General features: G+C 41.6%; 1 protein-coding gene across 1 annotated transcript; it reads right to left on the reverse strand.

The window, feature by feature from the left end:
- Positions 1-3,017: 3,017 nt before the first annotated feature.
- Positions 3,018-20,547, reverse strand: LOC104378487 (cytosolic phospholipase A2 epsilon). The gene is made up of 21 exons (XM_086613842.1): positions 20,512-20,547; positions 19,786-19,869; positions 16,964-17,036; positions 15,862-15,998; positions 15,326-15,457; positions 13,804-13,844; positions 13,044-13,086; positions 12,195-12,270; positions 11,825-11,994; positions 11,602-11,688; positions 10,805-10,842; positions 9,997-10,132; positions 9,188-9,324; positions 8,549-8,771; positions 7,728-7,842; positions 7,213-7,350; positions 5,861-5,968; positions 4,928-5,119; positions 4,301-4,467; positions 3,738-3,924; positions 3,018-3,226 (listed from the first exon to the last, which is right to left on the reverse strand). The coding sequence occupies exons 1-21, from the start codon at positions 20,536-20,538 to the stop codon at positions 3,018-3,020; spliced, it is 2,520 nt and encodes an 839-aa protein (XP_086469968.1). The 5' UTR covers positions 20,539-20,547.
- Positions 20,548-22,250: the final 1,703 nt, after the last annotated feature.

The following is a 22,250-nucleotide window of genomic DNA, read 5'->3' on the forward strand; positions in this document are numbered from 1 at the left end:
CTTGCTGAATCCTGAGTTAGGCCCAACTGAGCAAAATGATCCCCCAGAAGACATCTAAAATGAGACGTTTTATAAATGACCATAGTCATTTAGAAGAGCCTATCAACTTGGGGGCCATCCTAGAAGAAAAGTCAAGCACAAAACCACGTGGCAGATACCCCAGCTCCTCACTGAAGTGTGAGCAACTGAAGCTGGAGGCACTGGTGATATTCTGAAAGGAAAATACTTCTGACCTGTTTGTAGCCATAAGAACCATCCCTTGAGAGGTTCACACTGACTGTGCAAAGAAAATGAACTGGGCATGAGAAAATCAGTCCAGGCTGACTACAAGAAGACCAACCCTCACAGTTTCATTCTGGAAGGATAAATGCAAAGTGAAGAAGAGCTGAGAGCCAGAACCTGTCCATAATCCACAAAAAAAAGTCCTCTGAGAATCTACCCTGGACAAACCATACTGTGAAAGCTGCAACTTTTCAGCAGTACAGAAATAAAAATGTGACTATATCCAGACAGATACCTTGTAGGAACAAGGCAGGCATTTCACAGATGCCCCTCCCAGCCACTGACACTCCTTCTCCCCTAATTTTAAAACAAGGAGCTGCACAGAGCACTTTTGTCCTTGGCTGGTGTGTCATTACAGAAACACTGTGTCCTGCTCCCTCTACCAGGCCCTGGTGATGCTATTTAAAGCTTCAGAGTAACGTAACTCAGCCAAGCACACTGCAGATACCTTTATCTACTCATTTGGAAAGTAGAGAAAAATCCTGCACACAAGCCTTGAAATGTGACTGGAAGCCACAGAGGCCACTCAGCAGCATCCCACTCTGCTACCAAAACCTTACCGTGTAAACCCAATATAGAGGCCTTCCGCAACCTAAAGAATTTTAATATTGAAGTGTAACCACAGCTGGTTTTATAGGTTACAAATTGTAGATGCTGTACCGTTACGTATGTTGAGAAACTCAACACACATTTACATTATTAAGCACTTTAAAAATCAGTCAGAGAAAGGGCAAAATAGAAACCATGGGTTAGGAATGGTTAAGTTATGAGTGGAAAGCAACTAAACACATAATTGACTTTCTTCACTAGTATGTTTATGTATTCAAAATTAGTATGCTTAAAAAATCACTGATAATTCATAATAGGTGGTCTGGAAGAATCAAAATCTTGTATTAGGAATTTGTATTTTAATCTTCCAACCTAATCTTCTTAAATTACTACAGAATAAGATAAAAGAAATGCATGCATATGTGGAGTGGGCTTTACTTATTTTGAGAGATTTGTCACATATTTGGCCATAATATCACCCTTTGGTCCCATTTTTATTCATGTTTTCAATATTACTTTAGCTAATAAAACACAACTATGAAGAATTAGAGAATTTCTACCATCTGTTAGTAACTGAGAAGTGAATGCTTCAGAAGAAACATAAAATAATTAATTTGGTTTGCAAAGTATTAGTGTGTTTTGTGTTAATAATTCAACCTAGAGCACGGGTTACCTACAATGAACTTAATCAAAAAAAGCTTATTTGTGTGTTTGGAAGGAAATACTCTTGCAAACTCATATTGCTATGACTGTATGATCTGAGTTTTCATATTTTAATCTCATGAGGCTATTTCTTTACCAGTTTTTTTTACAAACGAACAAGTAAAGCATCTTAACCCTAGGAAACAAATCAGGCAGTGAGAGGCACTCAAGAGGAGCTGGAGGATCTTTGCTATGGATGAAAGCAAAATGCTCTTCCGTCTCTTTCTTCCTGGGAACTGTGACAGAAGCCTAGATTAGGCCACCTCACCTGATGGCACATTTGGCCCTAATGGGCAAATTATGCCATGTATGTGCATGTCGGTGCTGGGTTTGGTGCAAACAGTCCAAGAGAAACCACAGCTCAGGAGGCACAGATCCTCCTGCAGCAGCTTACCATGCAGAAGGATGTACTCGCTATAGCAAACCTTCTCAGAGCTTCCAGGAGTCTCTATAGGTCTGCACCTTTCTTGTCTTCTTCATAGATAGCACATGGCTCACAGAAACAGTATAGGTAAAATAAATGTTTGCTATCTCAAGAGTGAAAAATTACATTCCTGGAACAGTATATCCTCTTTAGGTTCCCTACTGCAAACCACAAAATCTTCCTTTTTGCACTGAGACCATGTAAAGCCCTTTTCCTCACAGGTGGGTGCCTCCTAATTCTGCAGGTGCTGAGCTCATGCGGGGCCCAGCCAACATTGAGGGCAGGTGGAGCTGATGAATTCAAAGACCTGCACATCCTTGCTCTTGTTTTGAGGCGGATAAAAGCCAGCAGAGTGTTGTTCTGTTCAGTTTGTATTTCTAGTCACTATGCTACTACTGCCCACACCAGGAGTGGGAAGAGGGACAGGTAGTCAAGAAGCAGGGAGGAAGTGCACAGAGGAGCTTGGTGGCCAAGTAGTGGAGAAATTCTTCAACGATCTTTTTCTTTCTCAGTTGATCTGGTACCTACAGCCTGTGCCTCTTCCACTTCTGCCCAAAGCCACCCTGTGCCCACAGGATGCCATATTACACATGCCTTCCTTTCTCTAAACATTTGCCCACAATGTGCAACAGCCCCAGTCACAAACCTGGCCCACAGGCTGCTGTTTGCCACACCACCATCTCACAAACACAAAGCACAAGTCGTGTTAATAAAATATGCTTTTAATGTGGTCTGCCCTAAACATATTAGACTTAAATATTTCAAGCTCCTTCTCAAGGCAACTAGCACCATGCTCGTGATCATCTCAGAACTTTCTTCCTTATGGTTGCCCGTCCTCTGTGCTGTACAATGCTTTGTACGCTGTTGTAGCTGAACTGCAATGAATTGCTGCAATGAAATTCTTTGGATAAAAAAGTTTCTCTTCAATGTCCTCTTTTTTCATCCGAGACTGCCACTATGTGGGGTTGAGCAGGAATCCTTCAAAGTCTGCTGGCCAATTGTAAGGGAGCTTCAGTCTCTTGGTGGGTTAAGGGATACAAAAGCATCCTCTTGTCTGACATTATTTCCTTTTCTGCCTTTTCCGTGCCACTGCTGTGTGCAAGGCCTTCATAATAAGGTCCTCATTATTCAGGATGTTGTATTCACCCAGCTGAACCAGACGGTCATATACCTTCTCAGTGTATTGGATTGAATATGTTGAATATGGGGAACAGCAGCCATAGAGATCAACTTTGCCGTCTTCCATCTCTGACTCTGAGCGCTTCTGACCTAGGAGGAAGGGGAGACAAATCACTGCTAGAGATGGGAGTTACTCTGGTCGTAAGCAAGCAAACTCTTAACAGAGAAGGGAAAGGAGATGTCTCTCCATAGAGAGTATTCACAATCTAAAATAATGTTGTGGGGTTTTAAAATTATTTTAAACAGACAATTGTCTTCCAAACTGACAACTCAGTCCCTGGCTCAAGTGGATATCAGCCGCTTCATAAGATGAAGGGACAAAAATAGTGACTATTCCTTTTGCATGGGTCTACACTGCAGCTCTGAGCCATGCCTGTGGCTCACATAGGTACATCAAAATTACCTGAAAACTAACTAGCTTGGGGGTTGAAACAGGACTGACATGACAGCAAATCTGACTCGGTAAAACAAGTAACAACAGAGAGGCTTGATGTATTGACATGAGCCAACACTGAAATTTAAGTGTTGAAGTATTAAATATATTCCCCTAAATAGGCTGGCCATAATGTTAACCTTTTTTTTGACATGCTTGGTTACTTACCCGGTGCTTTGTATTTTTGGAAGGTATCATTAATTAGTGGGAAAAATAGCAGTACTGGCGCTCCTGGAGTCTCAGCGCCATCAAAGAGGTAACATTCCTTCGGGTTTTTCCTGTCTTCTTCACTCAAGTTCACCCTGGGAAAAAGGATTCCCTGCTCCAAGCAGTACTTGCAGGTCTGGTCCAGAGCCTGGATCAATGAAAAGAACAGTATTAAGACTTAAAGAGGATTTCAGGGCTCAGGATTTCTTGGAGTCCAGTAACAAAGGCAGCATTTTCCAAGCTAGCTGTGTGAAAGCTCTGAATCCCCTAGTGGAAAGCACTGCATCAGTGGAGAAAATGTTTTGGTTTTCCCTCAGTTCTTAGGACAAAACAGTTGTATCGTACAAGAAAAACAAATGACAATATGTACAGCCTATAAATGAAGTCTCACACTGCAGCATTAAGCTAAAAATGTTAGTGGTTAAGACTTTTAGCAGGAGCAATATAGAGAGCATCGAAGTGTTAAAAAGTTCCAGGTATGCAGCTGTTGAAGAAGAATTAGACACTGCTTCAATTTCTCTCACCTGTATCTGGGATCCTGCACTGTAATTTAAATGCAGGATGACGTCCACCTTTCTCTCCGGTTTCAAAAGTGGCATGATGCTTGTATTGATGAAAAATCCTGTATCTACCAGAGACAGGAATTCCTCTGATGGTGTCAGCTGGTTGGGAAATGTGTCTAACACAGTATCTAAAAGGAAAGATATTTCTTGCTGTAAGTGCAATAGCGCAAAACTGGTTAGACTGTGCCGCACTTACACCATGACCACAGAGCCCTAACTGGTTATCGTCTTTGGCAATGGGAGACTCACTGTATCCCTGCTCTTCTGCCCTCCCAACGCCAGCCACAAGCAGTTTCGGACCTGCAGTGACGACATTCCTGAAGGGAGTTTCTTGTGCCTCCCCACTGAGTGTGTCTTCAAACAGAGAAAGGGTGGACCACCATCAGGACCTGGTGCCTCAAAAGGCGTGTGCCACCAGCAAATCTTTGGCATGGAGCTCAACACCATGCCATCCTACATCCCGGTGTGCAACAACAGATTGTGGTCAAAGATGGCCTCTAACCTTGGAGAATGGGTTTAATACTGAATCTGGGTTTTTGTTTTGTTCTCCTTGTTTATTCTCTCCCAGGCACACAAGTCTTCTCTTACCTTTCCATCTGCAGAAGTGCTTGTTCTCCAGGTAGTCGTTATGCATCTGTAAACCCTTCAGGAAGTTGTGCTCCTGGGCAATGCAGAGGCGGTCGGTGAGGGTGCTGCGAAGGGCACTGCCGAGGGGGCCGGGAGGGGTGAACAGGCGAGTCCGCAGCTCATGTGGTTTCACTGGTAGTAGAGGTTCCTCCTCTGCATAGAGAAAGGCTGTTAAATTCTACCTGCCTAGAGCAAGGGCATCTTCCAAGATGTCAATGTAAGCAGTAAAAATCAGTGTTCTTTTTATTTAAAAGGTCTAGGACGAAAACACTTGATGAGCACGTGACCAAACGAAAAAGAAAATAAAATGCCACTCTTACCAGCTGCATACCTTTTCCTTACACAGTCCAAACTTGGACTAAAAATCGGACCAGGTATTAAGCAGCAATAAAAATCTGCACCAGACATGACACACGCTTGTAGAACAGACTGAATGCAGGCTTTGGAAAAGGGTAATTGTTGTACTTATTTGTATTACAGTAGTTCCTACTTAATGTAGTCAAAATCTTTTTGCTTTATTAGTCACTTACAGATCAATCTTATTATCCCTGAACATGGCAGGAGGGTTGGAGCTAGATGATCTTTAAGGTCCCTTCCAACCTAAACCATTCTATAATTCTATGATTTTACTCATCTACCAACATCAGTGTTGAGCACTCAGTGACCACATAGATCACAGGACTGGAGATTTTTAAATTATCCACTTATGCTTTGCAGTATGAGACTTTTAATCCAATTCCTTTCAGAAAGGCGATGTGGCCTTTGAAGAAACACTCCACAAAATGCCAAATATATGGTACACATTGCATAGCAGATAGATGTGATGATTTATCTATCTAACATTAACTGTATGTAACAATAAATACACAGCAAGGAAGAACTGTGATAATTTACCTATATTGTCGATTTTGTCCCGGGTCCACCTGTGCCAGAAATCTTCCGATGAATGGGACAAATTCCAGATATATAACACATTCAATGAAAATAAACTACTCCACATGCCTGTAAAAGGAGAGAGCTTTCTAACTCAAACATTCACGCATCATGAGTCTCAAAACTGTTATCATGAGATGAAATTTACAAGGCTTATGCTCTTCTTTAGTTTGTTTTGAATGGATGACGTCATCTTTATTTAGCTTATGGTTTTTAAACCTTATTTCTGTATTCAGTTTTTGTCTTATGGTACTTAGGGCTAGATACATCTTTTAACAACTGGTAAGATTTTTGTGAATTAATACGATTTAAGGAGCTTGGGTTTTCAGAAAAAGAAAAAACAAGTATCACAAGGCTTGTATAAAAAGAAAGGATGAAAGTTTGCAATCTGAGAGATTTGATGGGGAATTATATTGATAAGGATCTAACTACAATGTGATCTTACAGCCTCTGCATTTGTAGACTTCCCTTTTTGAGAAAAAGCCTGTTACCATGCTGAGGTCTCAGTTTTGGCCATGCATTTTTGAGCTTGAGAAACAATTTCTCTGGTTATCCCTTAGGCACAAGTTCTCACTGTTTTTTGGTTCAGGAAGTGCAAACATACGCACGTCCAACATAGGCTTAGGCTAAAGTTGTACAGTGTCTCCATCACTCTAAGCGAAGTGGCTAGTCAAAAAGAAGTTTGCATTTCGAACCAGTCACAAGCTGTCAGCTTGTCTCTTTATTCGGAAACAGGTATCCACGCTCCGTTTCAGTCAATAGCAAAAATGCTTCTGAGTACGACTATGCTGCTATCCCCCCAGGCTTGCCCAGGTAAGGTGGAAACTGGAGCCAGTGATGTATGGCCAAAGTAGAGTCTCTGGAGAAGGGGAGGCCTGGCACACTCAAACACGCTCTGATGCAGTGGAGAATCAGCATACAGGCTCTTGTAAGCTGTCTATAGGAAGTACACTAATTACTGATTACCTGTGAGACAGGCAAGAGGCTCTGGAGGTCACCCTTCTGTAGTAGTATGAGCAGAACCGTGGATTCCCAGGGACCTGAATTTTATTATTGAACTGGAAGCAATACTATATTTTGATTCAAAACTAGCTTTAAAAATAACTATTTGTCTGCCATTTTGAATTTTCATTTATTTTTTTACAGTAAACTGAATCCCTTATAATAAATATTAATTCACCAATGAGATATTTATCCCCTCTGGTGAAAGAGACCTGTCAGTCATGAATCAGTGCTTTATTAGTGCTTAGTTTATAGCTCACAATTAAAAAATAAAAATAAACAAATCAGATGTGCTTAAGACAATAGCTTACCTTCTAAGAAGCAGATCCGGGATTCGGGGACCTTCTTCATCAACCGACCCATGAAGAACTCACTGCCAAAATCCTCAGCACGAACAAAAGCTCCATATTTTTGCAATCCCACCTCATAAGGGGTGAACTCCACCCATTCTATGAACAAAGGAGAGAATAATGTTTTACTACAACTCCTTAGCTGTAGATAAAAATGATGTTGCTATCATGGGAATTAAAGGAGTTAAAAATTAAAATAATTTCTGCATTTAAGTCTAATATTTCAGATCACTAGCAATGAGTTATCAGCATGGTACAAATGAAAACTCGCAAAGATGAAAAGTCTTTGAAATATTTGAGTCTGTTGCATAGACAGTCAAACTTTTACCTGACCACAAGGACATTGTACAAATACACATCAGCTGAGGTTCTGGTCTTTAAATGAGAGGGCTTTTTTTGGACTATCTGTAAAGACTGTCCCAGGTTTTACCAGCTTAAATATAAAGACAAATGACTCTCAGAAGTCTCATAATTACCTTTGAAATCCATAGTGCTATAGTTGTTCTTGACATTGACTGCAGTATAGATAGGCAATGGGTTCTGACCACGATCAATGGCCCGTTGCTGATCAGAGAGTCTATGGTTGTCTTTCTGTGATTCCAGAAATATGGTTACACTAAGACGAAAATTAGCATAGGAATGTTTTCTCTGCATCTAAGCTTGTTGGGCAGAAAAATTTCTGCCTCTAATGCAAAAAATCTGCTGGGCTTAAATTCTGAAATGTTCTGTGTTTTTCAAAATTCCTGTAACTGTTCTGCTACTGAAATATCTGCAGGCATCCGATTTGATACCAGATTATTTGTTGGCCCATTAGGACAAAACCGGAAAGAAATTATGAAGAACAGAAAGCAATACTTTTGGTATAAAGCAGCTTAATGCATTGTGCTGCAAGTTTATGTAAGACCTCTCACATATCTCAAAAGTCTGCCAAGTCTGTTTGTTAATACCTCTTAGGAGCATTAAGTTAATGTCTGTAATTTTGCTATTTCTAAATAAAATACTTGCAGAACATGCAGAAAAGAAAAAACCTCAAAGTATAACATTTTTTTCAAAATGTTAACCTTGGAGTTTTCTCAGAAAAATATATCCAAAATCTCACAAGTAAGTATACTGATTTCCAGCATGGTTGGATATCTAAAAGACTGCCACCAAATGTTTTGGAAATGGCTGTTACATTTGCATACACATAGTCTCATAACAAACTACCTCTTAGAACAAACAGGAAAATATCTTCTCCAGAAATTACTTTTCAGAAAATTGTACACCACTGTAAATGCTGCTTTATGACATACTGTACCCCATCATGCAACAAAGATTCCAGGACAAGTCCCCAGAGATCTATAAAAGATGTTTTGCGGCCCTCTCTTTTCCGTTGACACAGCTGCTTTTTGTAATATGTCAAATACTCCAAGGAAAGGGAATTTATTTTGCATTTTGTCATATGTTTTCGAGCCTCGCTGATTTGCTTGTTGAGATCCTTTTGTGACCAGTCAGCATCTCTGTACAAGTTTGACATGGTCCTAGGAAAAGGAAATGTATATTGAAGAGGGAAAAAAAACACAAAAGACTTCAAGCAGGCAAAGGCCAAATTTTATGTTTCTATTCTAAGTTCTTAATTTTTTAAATTTCAAATTGCAAAAATTAAGTAAAGGTTTCCTGTCTTCAGTTCCCTATCGCGTTCCCTTTGAAGTCACAGTCATTAACCCGAGCAATTTTCTATAAGCTGTTCTTAGAAAAACACTTGCTTTCTTGCTGTTGCAAATTTTGTGACTTTTCCCCATAAAAAACTTTAATTTGTCAATTTTAGAAGAAGATTAAAAAAACTGGACTGCTGAGAAAGTACTGTAGGAAGACCACTACATGTCAGCCCCAGCCTACTTCAGTGCATTGATGTCATCAGGAAAACTCCAGTCAAGAGCTGCCCAGTCCTACTTACCATGTAGTACCAGACAAGCCAGTCAGATACGTGGCACAGTCCAAGACATTGAGCTTCTTGAGCCCCTGCAGACTGCCGTACAGTGCGGTCAAAGATCTCATCCCTCCTCCCGTAGTCATGATGGCCACCACTGGGGTCTGTGCAACAGACAAACAGGAAGCGCTGGTGTCAGACAGTGGACTGCAGCTGATCATGACTCTCAGCAGAGATCCCCTATTATGTAAAGCCTGACACCACCACACATGCCCAGGCAGACTTCTTTCCGAATGATTTCTACTGAAACATAAGCTACCATTTATTTTATAAAGGAGAACAAGAATAAAAGTAACGAAAATTTTTGCTTAGATAACTGACATTGGTCTATGATGTGTTCAACGCAGATGTTTGGTAAAATACATGTGAAAATGCATTAATTCAAACCAAAAGAGACAGTAAGAGAGAAAACATCAGTTGTAAAGGCAGGAACTAAAAAGCAATCTCACAGGTCGATGAAAGGAAGAAGGATTATCAACAAGGATAACAATGGTAGGGTGAAGACTGTGGAAGAAGCCATTTCTATATAAGAAATATCTAGCCTGGCTTGCAATGAAGGTGTAGCAGGAGAAGAGTTAAACTCAGGATAGAAATTGCAAAGGATACAAATGGCAGGGTGAGATTAGAGGTATGAGGTGGTATTGGATGTGTACATAAGTTTAAAGATACAAAAGTCCAGAAAAAAGTTTAACTGGGAAGAAAAAGAGATCATATTATGCTGTTATGTCCCCACTGCTAAACATTCATTAGATATTTTGAATGTTTGCCCTACAGACCTCATGGTCCAGCAGATCCTGTTCCAGCTGCAGGACCTTCTTCAGAGCAGGAGCGACATACTTCTGCCTTTTGCATAGAAAGTCTTGCTCCTGCATGCAGAGATCAAACCCTAAACGCACATCAAGGTGGTCTGGGCTGAAGCAGAGATCAGGAAAACAGAATATTCCATTTTATTATTGGCAGACAAGCTCAGAGTTTCCAGTACAAGGAAATCAACCAGATCCACAAAGTACCGTGTTTACAGAATAAGCCTTTCCTACACTCCCAAGCAGGTAGACAATGCTGCATGGAAGAAAGACGGAAAGAGGAACTGCTAAATTTCTGAGCAGTTATCAAAAGAAAACCTAAGGAAAGACATTCTTGCAAATAATTTCCAAGACATCTGCGGTCTAGATTCTCTCATACTCTCAGCCTGCACTGAGAGCTGTAGGAAAAACTTCTCACATTTGTCTTGATGTAGGCAGCAAATTTTACCTACTTCATGATCAACAGTAGCGCTGCACTCTTACACAGTGTTAAAGAAAAAGTTAAAGACTGTGCTGAGCATAACACCGACTAACATAATAGGTCTGTAATACTATTTCTTCTATTTTACGCATCTTTCTCATTATTTATGGCTCAGTATGGATGATCTATATGTATTGTTAATTGTACACATATGGTTTGCTTTCAGTTCAAGTGAATTCTACATCACTTGGTCACACAACCTACTGTCCTCCTGTGCGTGTCTCCTCCCCATAAACAGTAAAGGGTGAGATGAGTTCAGCTAAGGACAAGTTAGCCTCCAAGAGTGGCCAAGTATCTTACCAGTCTTCTGCCTTTGCGTATAAATCAAATCCCTTATCCTGGAAAGCAAGAATGCAAACAGTGTAAGTGTGACAGCCTGTTTTGGTGCTCCTCCCCAGCAGCCCCAGGAAGAATTTTAGCTTGTACTGTCCTAGCAATGCGTGTACAAATCAGGAGCTCTGAATAAACCGGCAGCGGTTGTGAATTGATTGCAGTGGTTTATTGTCAGGGAAGTTGTTCAGTAATTCAGTGTTTTCTAGTGAATGTGGCGTCAGAGGACAACTTCTGTTTACAGAGAAAAGTAATTATAATGTATAACTTACCCGTTTCTACCAACAATACCCTTATCAGGCAGCCAGCCAGGGTGCAGCCACACTACTCTTCTACACAGCAGCATTTGCTCCTCCCTTTCTGTGGCTTATATCCCACAACAGCTGTGATCCTTCCATTCTATATGGATTTTTTTTAACCATGAATCTAAAAGTGCTCTGCTAAGCATGGTCAGCATCAGCAAGAGACTGGCACTACCTCAGGTAGTTCAGATGCCCCACTGGTGCGTGAGGAGGTGAAAAGCAGAGCCTCAAAATTTAACATGAAGTAAGATCAGGATGGAGTAACAAGATCCTCTGGATTCCTACATCCAGTCAAACAGAACAAGGGGCAATCTTGCCTTATCACCTGAAGACCCACCACTGTTAGATTGTGGCATTCTTGTCTGCAGGCTTCCATCATCACAAAGTACCCTGGTAACCATCCGGGGGATGCAGACTTCTATATTCAGGTTTTTCAACCTCTCCCACAAAAGAGCAGGCACTCACCTCTGCTAAGACCACGTTTTTTCCGCTTGGAAGGGAATGAAGTTCCATGTTTGGAGAGCCTGAGTTTGTATCATACACACAGGAGCGCTGAAAAAATACAAATATATCAGAATTTATACTGTAAGGAATATTATTCTCTTTCCACAATGCAAATTAATGTAACTATGGTGCACGTTGCTTCAAATGCCACTATTACATTTTATAAAGTCCAGCTATAACGTACAAAGGAGGGAGGTGGTTTCCTCCCTGGTAGCGTAACATCCAGTGTTGGCTGCTTGTATCTGGCATAGTGGAATTTGGCAGGAGAGGAGGAGTTGAAGACCAGATCAGATCCCAGCGTAATGTCTTGGGTGCCCTCGTAAGAGCCTTGCACTTTGAAGGAGAATTCTTTCTCTAGGAAGCAAAGCAAAAGCAGACACAGAGCAGTTTTCTCATCAATATTGGAAACAAAAGTTCTTACAGAGTATAATACAAAGCTGTTCTCATGTTTTGGGGTGTTTTTTTTCATTCTTACATCAAGCCTAGTAAGTCAACTGTCTTCATAACATTAGCATGTCATTATTTAAAAACAGCTGATGGAGAAACAACCTCACTTGATAAAGATTTCTTCTGCTTTTTCTTCTTCTTCTTTTCAATCACCTGGACTTCCAAGCAGCAGATTTTGCGAGACTGTAAGAGACATGAACAATAAAATACCTCATGGCAGGAAATTTTCCAGTCTGAGATTCTGTTTCCTAGTCTAAGCTCCTACTGTTGATGATACAAATACTATACAGGCAGTGCACTTTGCCCTGAGGAAAACATTTTCTTTCAACCACAACCTGGATTTCAGATGCTGGCTGGAACAGGAGGACTCTCTGAGAAACCAGAAGTCAGGGCAAGGCTGACAGTGGCAGTGTGGAGGAACAAGGGCTTGCAGGAGGGAGAAGGTAAAGGCAGAGTGAAAAACAGCACTCCCAGCATCCCAACAGAGATGCAGAAGACTGATTTAAACAAAAAATATTGAGGAAACAAAGCTAATAAATGAGCAAATGTCATGGTCAGAAAGTCCCTGTGTAAAAAGCACAGTTATGAATGCAGGAAATTATATGTGCCTGGGATGGGACAAACCCCATCACTTTGGCAATACAGAATTCAAAAGGAGTGATGTCCAAGGGAGAGTTCACGGCTCCACCAAAGTTCTCAGACCTAAACCTCTTTCATATGTTGCCTTTGCAACACTAGAAAGATGCTAGTGTGGGAGATCTCCTCGTCATTCCAGTTGCAGCCTCTCCACAGGTGCCATCCACAAGGATGTGTCACAAGGCAGATGATGAAGTGGGAAATGGCAGCGTTTCAGTGCTGGCTTTGCTCAGTCAAAGGGTACGTTCGCCTGATGACTGTGAGTCAAAGGAAACAAGCGTGGCAACAGGACAAGAAAGATGACAAAACGTAACACTCACCACTAGTACTCCATTAGTAATGATGGTTTCAGGAGGCCCTGGACTAGGAAACAGAAAGAAAAATACATTTTTAATAACTCAGCATAATTACAGTATAATTCGTGAGCCACACCCTTCTCCTGATTTTCCTCTTTCTTATTTTTAGCTGTGCAGTGGATTTAAAAGAAAAGTCCCAGGAGACTCACAATACAAGTTTCCTCGCTCTGCTCTGTCAAGGTACAATTGCCATCCGACCGGCTCATCCAGTCCTGTAGCTCAGCAAAAAAAACAGGTATTGTGGGGCCAAACCATGTAGTGATTTTACGCTGAACCCTGAGCTGAGGCAGCAGATGGTTTCACAGAATCCAGTGGTTTTAAAATTGCAGTTTGTCAGAGGACAGGACAGAAAGGGCTCTAGATCAGAAATCCAGTACGTTATTCTATGTTGTGCTTTGAAGGGAGGCTAACCCCCCTGCTGATCTTAAAGACGAATGCGTAACAAAACACCAGTCCCAGTATTCTTGTCTCAAATAGTACTCATTACACTAGGCAAAGAAAAGGTTTTAGGGTGTTCTCCCTGTCTGCCTAAAGTTCATGGGAGTTCATCCTGGCACGTGCCAATTCGTCACACAGGTCATAGCACAGATTCCTTGGGAAACCTTGTTCATCATCAGCATCATCAAGGAATGATGAACTCTGAACAATTAGACCAGATTATTTCAAGCTTCTGAATTGCTGCTGCTTTATACTGCACATTATGTTGCATTTCATGTTTACTCACATATTATCCAATGCAAATCCCACCTCCAGCTCCTCTTGTCTCTGAAAAATAAAGAACAGAAAACGTTTTTTGCACTAGTCTACTGGCAGTTCTCATAACGCAAGTTCTCACACTTGCAATATATGTGTGCACGCACTATTTGTGACTGGCAGAGCACTCAAAATAGAGGCACCCACCACCTCACATCTGTGTGTCTGGAGCCTCAAGACCCTTTATTGATAGGAAGCTTCTGGATGGCTGCGATAGCAGTTTTTCACAAATAAAATAGTTGGCTTGCCTGCTTCTGCTGGGACACAAGGGACAGACCCAGGTGGAGATGTTGTCTCATACCGAGTCTGCCAGCAAAGAGAAAGAGGGTCTGCTGTGGGAGGAGCCAAAATCTGCTGGTGTAAGGAGGGGAAACGGTGACATGCAAAGCAGCTGTGGAAGAGGACAACTGCTTTGTTTGGCAACATGTCGAAGGCTTTGGGGCAGAGGTAAATCTAACATTAAGGCCTGGTTTGTGGAGTGGTGAACAAGAGTATGATTCCTAGGTGGAAGAAAGCAAAGCAGAGAGGAAAACAAAGATGGGGACAGAAGGAATGATGATGACCAGAGAAGTGAGATCATGCTGTAGGTTACTCAGTTGCTCAAATTACCTATGACACTAAAGACACCAAAAAGTTATTAATATAGGACAAAAAAAAAAAAATACAAAGGCCTAAAGAGTATGAGCTGTGCAAATGCAGTAATGAAAGGCTCGGATATGGCACCTGTAACCACCTGGACAGTAATGGGCTGGGTTACAGCTAGCTGAATATTTCTATTTTGCCAAGGGCAGGTGGAAGTTCACACAATGCTCCTCTGGTATTTCACAGAGAAATAAATCATCAATAAGGCATTTAAAGACAATGAACTGCAGAATGGAGTTTGAGTGTGTGTAGATAAGGTAATTAATCAACTGAATGGTGCATGACAGATGCACAAGAGACTAGGAGGCAACAGGAAAAGGAGAGGAATGGACAGAACATACTGGGAGGTGGGATGTGAGACTTTCAGAGCCTCCTTGGACATTCGAAATAGGAATATTTCTTGTTGCCAAACTAAGTGGCATGACTTAGCCACCTTACTTAAACACTCATGCCACAGTTCATAATTAGCAACTAGTCTGGTTCGACACTTGGTTCCGATCACAGAGTTATTACTTCTTAATTACTAGGTTAAGTAACAAGTTATGACGTAAAGCATCATATACTGGCGTGGACACAATCCTTGATGGGGGCAGACTCAGCAAAGTGACAATTTTGCAAAGACACCTGAATTTTGTGAGTCAATACGGCCAACATCAAACCCTTCACTGTGTCTACAGATTCAGGTGTGAAAAGGCTTTCCCACATCAGAGTGAAAAGCAACCCTCTTTTATGTGGCTGGGCAGTCCATACACAAGAAGAAAAAAAGAAAGATTTTGCAAGTAACATTTTAGACAGCAAAGCAGAAAAACACATTCTTGCTAACCTATACCTTTTCTTCTTTCAGATCTCACCTGTGAATCGCACTTGAAGTGCATGAAGACCTGTTCTCCCAGGGAAAGTTTGGCTATATCGAAGTACACTGTGAAGAGGTGGTCATCTTGAGTAACCATGTCCTTATCATAGAGTGTGAGCTCCAGCACATTCTGGGAAGGGAAAGGAAGGACTTTAGAAATGTGTCCAGTTTCATTTAAAGCGGGAGATCCGGGGACAGCTGTTTTAGTCAGCTGTTGTGCGGTGTGAGAGAAGGTAAAGAAAAAGAGCAGACGGGGAAGGAGCTGAAGGGGAAATCAAGTCCATGTAGGCATCTGTCTACGAGGAGGAATGAGAGGAAATCACAGACATCTCAAAGGTCGTATTCCACCCATGGTTGAGAGAGGTACTTGTCTTTCATGGCATGGAAAATCAGCATAAGGATATGTGTTATTCTCACATCTTTCTGCATCTTTCCTTGCCTCTTGAGAAAATTACTTCTGTACCCTTTACAAAAAGATAAAACCTGGCAGTTGCTCCCTAGGTCAGGGTTAACAGGGAAGTCTCAGCTCAGTACCTTGACCTGACTCTGGATCCTGAAGTAGAAGGTTTCATTCCAGACTGGATCTTTGCAATTCTTGACAGTTTTAGTCTGAAATTTGTCAGTTGAAGCAGTTGGCAACCACAGGCTCACATAGCAATCAGTCTGGCTTACTGTATGTTAAAAAACACAAAGACATCTGAAATGAGGATTTGCTCTGGAAGAAAGAACGAATTAAACAACATGAAGCTTTGCTTTTAAAGAGGGACACTACAATACACGATGGCATATTGGACCAACATAAACTTTGCAATTTAGGTAACAGGAATAGAGAAAAAGAAGAGGGACATGATTCTGCTCTGAATAAATGTGATTAGAGATATAATAAATGCATTAAAAACAAAGGGGTTTATTCTCCTTCTATGTCATCAAGCAATCAGTTTAGCCCAGTCTAAAACAACTGGGGACAACCACAGAATCCTATATCTGCAAGGATTAAGGAAACAAAGTGATAGCTTCTGTTTTAGCCAGACAGAACACTAAAAAAAAAGCCCAAGACATAGAAAAAAAAATGCTTCTTGATTTCTGTGTAAGTAAAGCTATAATCTTCTATTATATTTCAGTTGCAGGCCATCAGAAGTGAACCTACAAAATATAACAACACCTAACAGTATTCTATCTGCGAAAGCTGGTACACAGGGAATCAAGATATGGTAATTAGGATTACTTAGTCTTGAGAAAGCTTTGAGTACAAGCTAAATTTGAGACAAGCCTACTTCATTTTCAGTATTTGCTGCGTTACCCCAACCAGGTTGTGTCTTTTATTACATAAATATACTCCAGAGGAAAACACAGGAGATCTTTCCATATTCCTTGTTTTCAACAGACTGCAAAGCTTTCCCTGCCCTCTTTTGGAATGTAGAGAAATACAAGCTATGACCTTATAGAGTTACCTCTGCACAGAACAGGACTAAGGCAAAGATGAACAAAACAATATGTTTGTTGCTTCAACAAGCATGTCAGTAAGAGGACTTTCTCCATCCATGGAAGAAATCTAGAATGCATTTTTTCTTGCAGCGGGACTAGCTAGTACCCTATGAAGGTTAAGGGGACAGTGCAGAGCTCTACAGATACTTACAGACATCTGCCTGGTGGATATTTCTTGCTCTTATGACTCTTACAGTCAGTAAGTAACACAGAGATGATTCTATCTGCAGGGAAAAAAAAGTGCAAAAGACAGGAATGGATGCTAAAGGCAGATAGCATATTTAGAAGACAGAAATGATTGAGAGATATACCCAAATCATGAACAACTTAGTTGAATTTTTCTATGTGACTATGAAATGTATAATACATTTATTTTACTACTAATATCTAAATCAAGTACTAGTCTGAAAGACTTACCTACTTCTATAGGATAATAGGTGGATTTGTATTACAGAGAATTTATTTGCTTTCTAACTAAAATCTAGCTGTACAAAGTGGAAAGATTCAGACTCAGCTTGGGAGAAAATTTACTTGTTAAATTTCCAAGGTAGAATATGAAAAGCTGCCTTAGGCTTTTTGCAAGTGAAAAATTATCATCGTGGGAATCACCTCCTGTGGAGTCATTACACATATTCAGTCCCTTGGGCTACAAGATATGATTTTCTCATATTCTTGCTCTTTTAAACGTACAGTAGTTCTCAGAGTTAAATGCTAGCTTCTGATCCCCATGCTGCTTTTAATGTCAGAGATCGCTACTTTGCACTTCCACCATGCTACTCAGTATACACGTTTTTCATTTACAGGGACATAACTGCCCCTCTTGAGCAGAGCTCACCTCCGACTTTTTCTTGTGAGAAGTTTTTCTCTAGTTTTTAACCATGTAAACTCTTCATGTCTGAAGTTTCTTTGCACTGTTTTGCACAAGAAGTGCAAACACAGGGTTTTATGCCTCATGAGAAACTCCAGTTTGTCCCCTTTGGCTCCCCTTTTTCATATTAGCCCATGGCTCCAACATTAAGGCCTCATGCTTGACTTCTTTGCCTCTCAAATTTGTTGTTCTGGTCTCATATTGGAGCCCAAACACGAGTCCATATCCTTTCTCCTTTTCCCATAAAACAAATTAATACCATTAATCTCCATTTCCACCTAACCTTTTATTTCTACTGCCACAGAAAGGGGAAAAAGACACAATATGTTGGAACCTAACTCAGCAGGAAAATTTTGCTCCGAAAGTTCTAAAATACGAAAGGCATTTACTGCAACTACAGGGCCATGGACAGGTAGTGACACCACTTGTAGTGGACAGTCACTCCACCTATACTGCAAAATGACTATAAAGAGATCATTGCCAGTCCTGCATTGGCATTAGCATGACACTGACCTCATTAGTCCCACTGAGAAGGATGCATGACACAGGTACTGAGGGAAAGGAGAACAGGACCTTTGCTCTAGTTGGCCTGTCTGGGCAAAACAATTTGGCATGCACCATGTTAATAATGTATCATGCTTACCATCTGTAAAAAGTGAAGTGCACCAGTATTCACAGGCTCAATGGAATATATATGTCCATGTGATGTCTCTTTTAATGTTTAACCTGAGTGTATTAATGCATGGAGCCAAGGGTAATGACTATATGTTGTTGAGATTGGTGGCAGTTAGCAAGTAGGCTAATGAAGAAACAGGTAAAATTAGCCTCCAGGTAACCAAAGCACCCTGTTCTAGGAAAAGGCACCAATGACATTCGTGATGCTCAGCTGCATGGCAGATGACTGGGTGTGCAAATCAAGGATGTCAAACCACTGCTAAGAGTCCAAAGAGCAGCTGTGGATAAGTCATCAAAGGCACTTGTATTCTTGTCCAAAACCTAGCTTCTAAGGCACAGACATGAGGTAGGTACAGGCAGAAAGTCTGCAGTAATTACAGAGCCACTAACTGATGCTACCAGTGTCTGGCTTTGGAGAAGGCTCCTGCTGGAAGGGCTCAACTCAGTGTCAGGGATTGGGTCCTCTGGAGCCATCTTTGTGGTTTGTGGTGATCCCAAAGCAGTGCAAGGGAGGGATTGCAGATTGAACAAAGCAGTCAGGCATGTGCATGTGCCCTGTCATAACCGGAGATCCTTGGCTTAGACATCACAGAGGTATAAATAACAAATGGCCAAAATACTCTCAGTGCTATGAGTTTTGCCAAAATAATTTGAGAGGTTTTGTTTTGAACCTGCCATGATCCCTGCAGTATAGAGAGTTGCATTTTGGGGTGTATTGTCTCATCTTTGGGTTTTCCTTTCAGATAATCAACAGAAAGGGCTGGCTATTCCTCAAACTGCAAGCACAACACTGGTTGCTCAGCTACTTAACTCTGCTCGAAACGGAACAAGGGAGGGTTTCTAATTACTACTAAATGGCCTCAAACTAGAGAGAATAAGGATGAAAAATCTTCTTCAGCACATCTGATCCTCTGATTTCCTAGAGGAAAGATTTCGTGTAACATGTCTGAAGTCTTCTGGAAAACTGCAGGTTTTTTTGTAGAGGCCAGAAGAAGGATTAATCCAGGAAATCAAGTGTTGAAAATGCACTTCAAGATTGTGCCATACTCCTTGTGGGAGTGAGTGGCACTGTCTCACAGCTATTACTACTTACACTGGCAGTAAATGTGCCCTTGTGCTTTAACAAGACATATGTAGCAGAAAGCCTATTCACATCCATCTTTTTAAAGATATTAGCCTTGTTAAAACAGGGTTCATTTCCCGTGTGCCAAGGGTAGAAAACCACGCTGGGACTTTAACATGAAGCAAGACTGCATGAGTGAAGTGATCAAAACGATAAGCAGGATGGTGTTTGACGGAGGGAGCAGGATAAGTTATGGTAGCTAATTAGACTGTTTGGCAGATACTGAACCCTATCTGCTCTCACCCAGGCTCCACCCAGCAGGAAAGTCTCTTTTACAGTTTTCTTTTGAAATTCTCCTTTGCGATACCTTTGTTACAGGAGTCGGCTGTTCCCCGTCAGGATTCGGCGGCATAATTCCTTCTCCTAGCTGGGTGGCTTGAGTGATCAGCTCCTGCGACAAGAAGGGCCAAAGTTACCCCTGGAAAAACCATCCTGTCTCTCAAAAGCAATCCACATTGGGAATCAAGAACGGCAGAGCAGCGGCGAAGGGGAGCCCACGGTCAGCAGTGGCCATAGAGCCTGGGCAGGTGCAGGCGTTTCCTGCTGGCGCTGCCGGCGCCATGCTCGCCCCGGTACGCCGAGCAGAGGTGTAGCAACCAGGTAAGGTCCACCCTTCGCATGACACACGGGGAGGGAAGCAGCTCTGGGCCCGGCTGTTAAAGGAACAGCAAACCTTTCTCCCATAAACACACCCTGTTGTTAATCTTTCGCCTTGAAGCACATCTCCGTACCATTTAATACTTATTCTAAGGTTGCATACATCACGTTTCTAAAATGAAGAAACTCCCCAAATATACAGAATGCTTCCTTTGTAAACAAACTCTTACTCCCCAAGTAGTTTTCACTTCCTTCCTACAGTTTGCTATCATTTTTTTAATATCCTTGATGAGTTCTTGAAGCACTGTCTTTCTTCATCCTGTTCAAAGTCATTTATAGTCAACGGTAGGTCAAGAATGTAGTACCATCTTTGCACTATGTGCAGCATTACCAGCTGAGATCCCAGATGCCTCGCTTTGCTCTGCACCCTTCTTACCTGAGACAAAATGCCATCTTGCTCCATTGTGGTCACCGTCACACACACGTCCCCTGTTATCTGTGGTAATGCAATTTCACATCTCCCAGCTTCCATAGACACCAATAGTTTAAATGTCTCATATGCAGGCAAGCAACTATTTTATAAACTGACTCAGGGCCCCACCTCTGCATGATTTCTTAAACCCAGTTATTCCCCTCCCATTTTCTTATACTAGGAAACTGAATCCTGTGGTCGAATAAGTAGGGAAAAAATACTTTTGCCTGCACAGTAGGTGGAAATATGCTGTTTGAGTCACTTTGCCCAATACTGGCCAATGGCAGGTTTATGACTAATAGAGAGAGAAGGATGCCCTTTTTTCTAAACGCTGAACTTTCCACTTAGCAAGACATCAAAGCCTACAGAAATATATACTCTGCAATAAGATGCAGCAACAATACATTAATTGGATTTAGGTTATCTGCAACAGTCAGCAGATAGGATGAAACGGCTAACAGAAAAAAAAAAAAGAGAGAGACAACACTATTGCTCTCAGACTAAACTGATTCTTGCAAAAGCCAGTTTAAAGGTTTCTGTGCCACATGTCCCTGCAATCCCAGGTCTAGGTGTGCAGAGCAGACCCACTCATATGGTGGTTTGTACCTACTCAGCCTTGGTCCACCAGGGCTAAGCCTCTCCTCAAGTCATTGTGTTCTTCTCTCCTTCTTTCTTATGGTTTGCTATTAGTATTTTTGTTTAGATGAAGAGTCCTGAAGCAATGACATTCCTCAGCTTAGCTCCACCTCCTGTGAATACTTCTGCACCACTTTCCAGCTCAGACTGACTCTGGCTGTAATCTAGCTGCCTTTAAGCACGCGTGTCTGACCCAATGAACTCTGCCAGCCAGAGGCAAAACTCAGCGCCGTCCTCAGCACACCTGCAAAGCCACCGTGGCAGCAGGGCATCTGTGCCTGCCTCTGTGAGCACCCAGCTGACCCCAATGCCGTTGAATCCGGCACAGCTCTCAACTCACTGGAACAGGATTTAAAAAGGCCATCAAAGACTGTTCTATCTTCAGCAGGTCAAAAGAGATCAAAATCACTGAGGGAAGGGAATCCATCAGCTTCTCTGCTCTCCCGATATATTGTCTGCGAGGAAGAAGTTACCCATTCCCTGAGCATTCTTGAGATTACTGATTAAATATTGGTACCAGCCAACATGGTTCCTCTTTTTGTATTCCCATGCAAAATAATATCAAGTCATCACGGTCAGCTTGTTAGAATAAATTTTTGCTATAGGCTATATTATTTCACAACCCTGTGAAGGGTGGTGTCTACATGCATGGCATGTTTTCTCCGTGTGCCAGCTGCAATTATGTAGCTTGATGAAATGCATTTTTCATTAGGTCACAGAAAACCCTCAGCAACATCAGCATCTTTCAGCCATAGTTAAAGGCAGTGCTTTATTACGACATCTCCTTGGAGTGCTAAGCTATAAACCAGACTGTCCACCAGGACTGGGGCTCTGAGACCATCACTCCCACAGTGCCCGTGGCCAAAAAGCTCTTGTTTTCATGAATAACATTTGCAATACACATCAGAGAGCCCTTGCAGGAAGAAGGGACCGTGACTCACTTTGTGCCCCTGCAATCCGTCTCTGACATTCCTCTATCCACGATGCTCGCAGCAAATATTTGATATGCTCTTATGCTCTTAGTAGAGATAACAAAAGTTTTGTTTTCCGGGAACAAGGAACACGCT

This window comes from Tauraco erythrolophus, chromosome 6 (assembly GCF_009769465.1).
Source record: "Tauraco erythrolophus isolate bTauEry1 chromosome 6, bTauEry1.pri, whole genome shotgun sequence".
Classification (NCBI taxonomy): Eukaryota; Metazoa; Chordata; class Aves; order Musophagiformes; family Musophagidae; genus Tauraco; species Tauraco erythrolophus.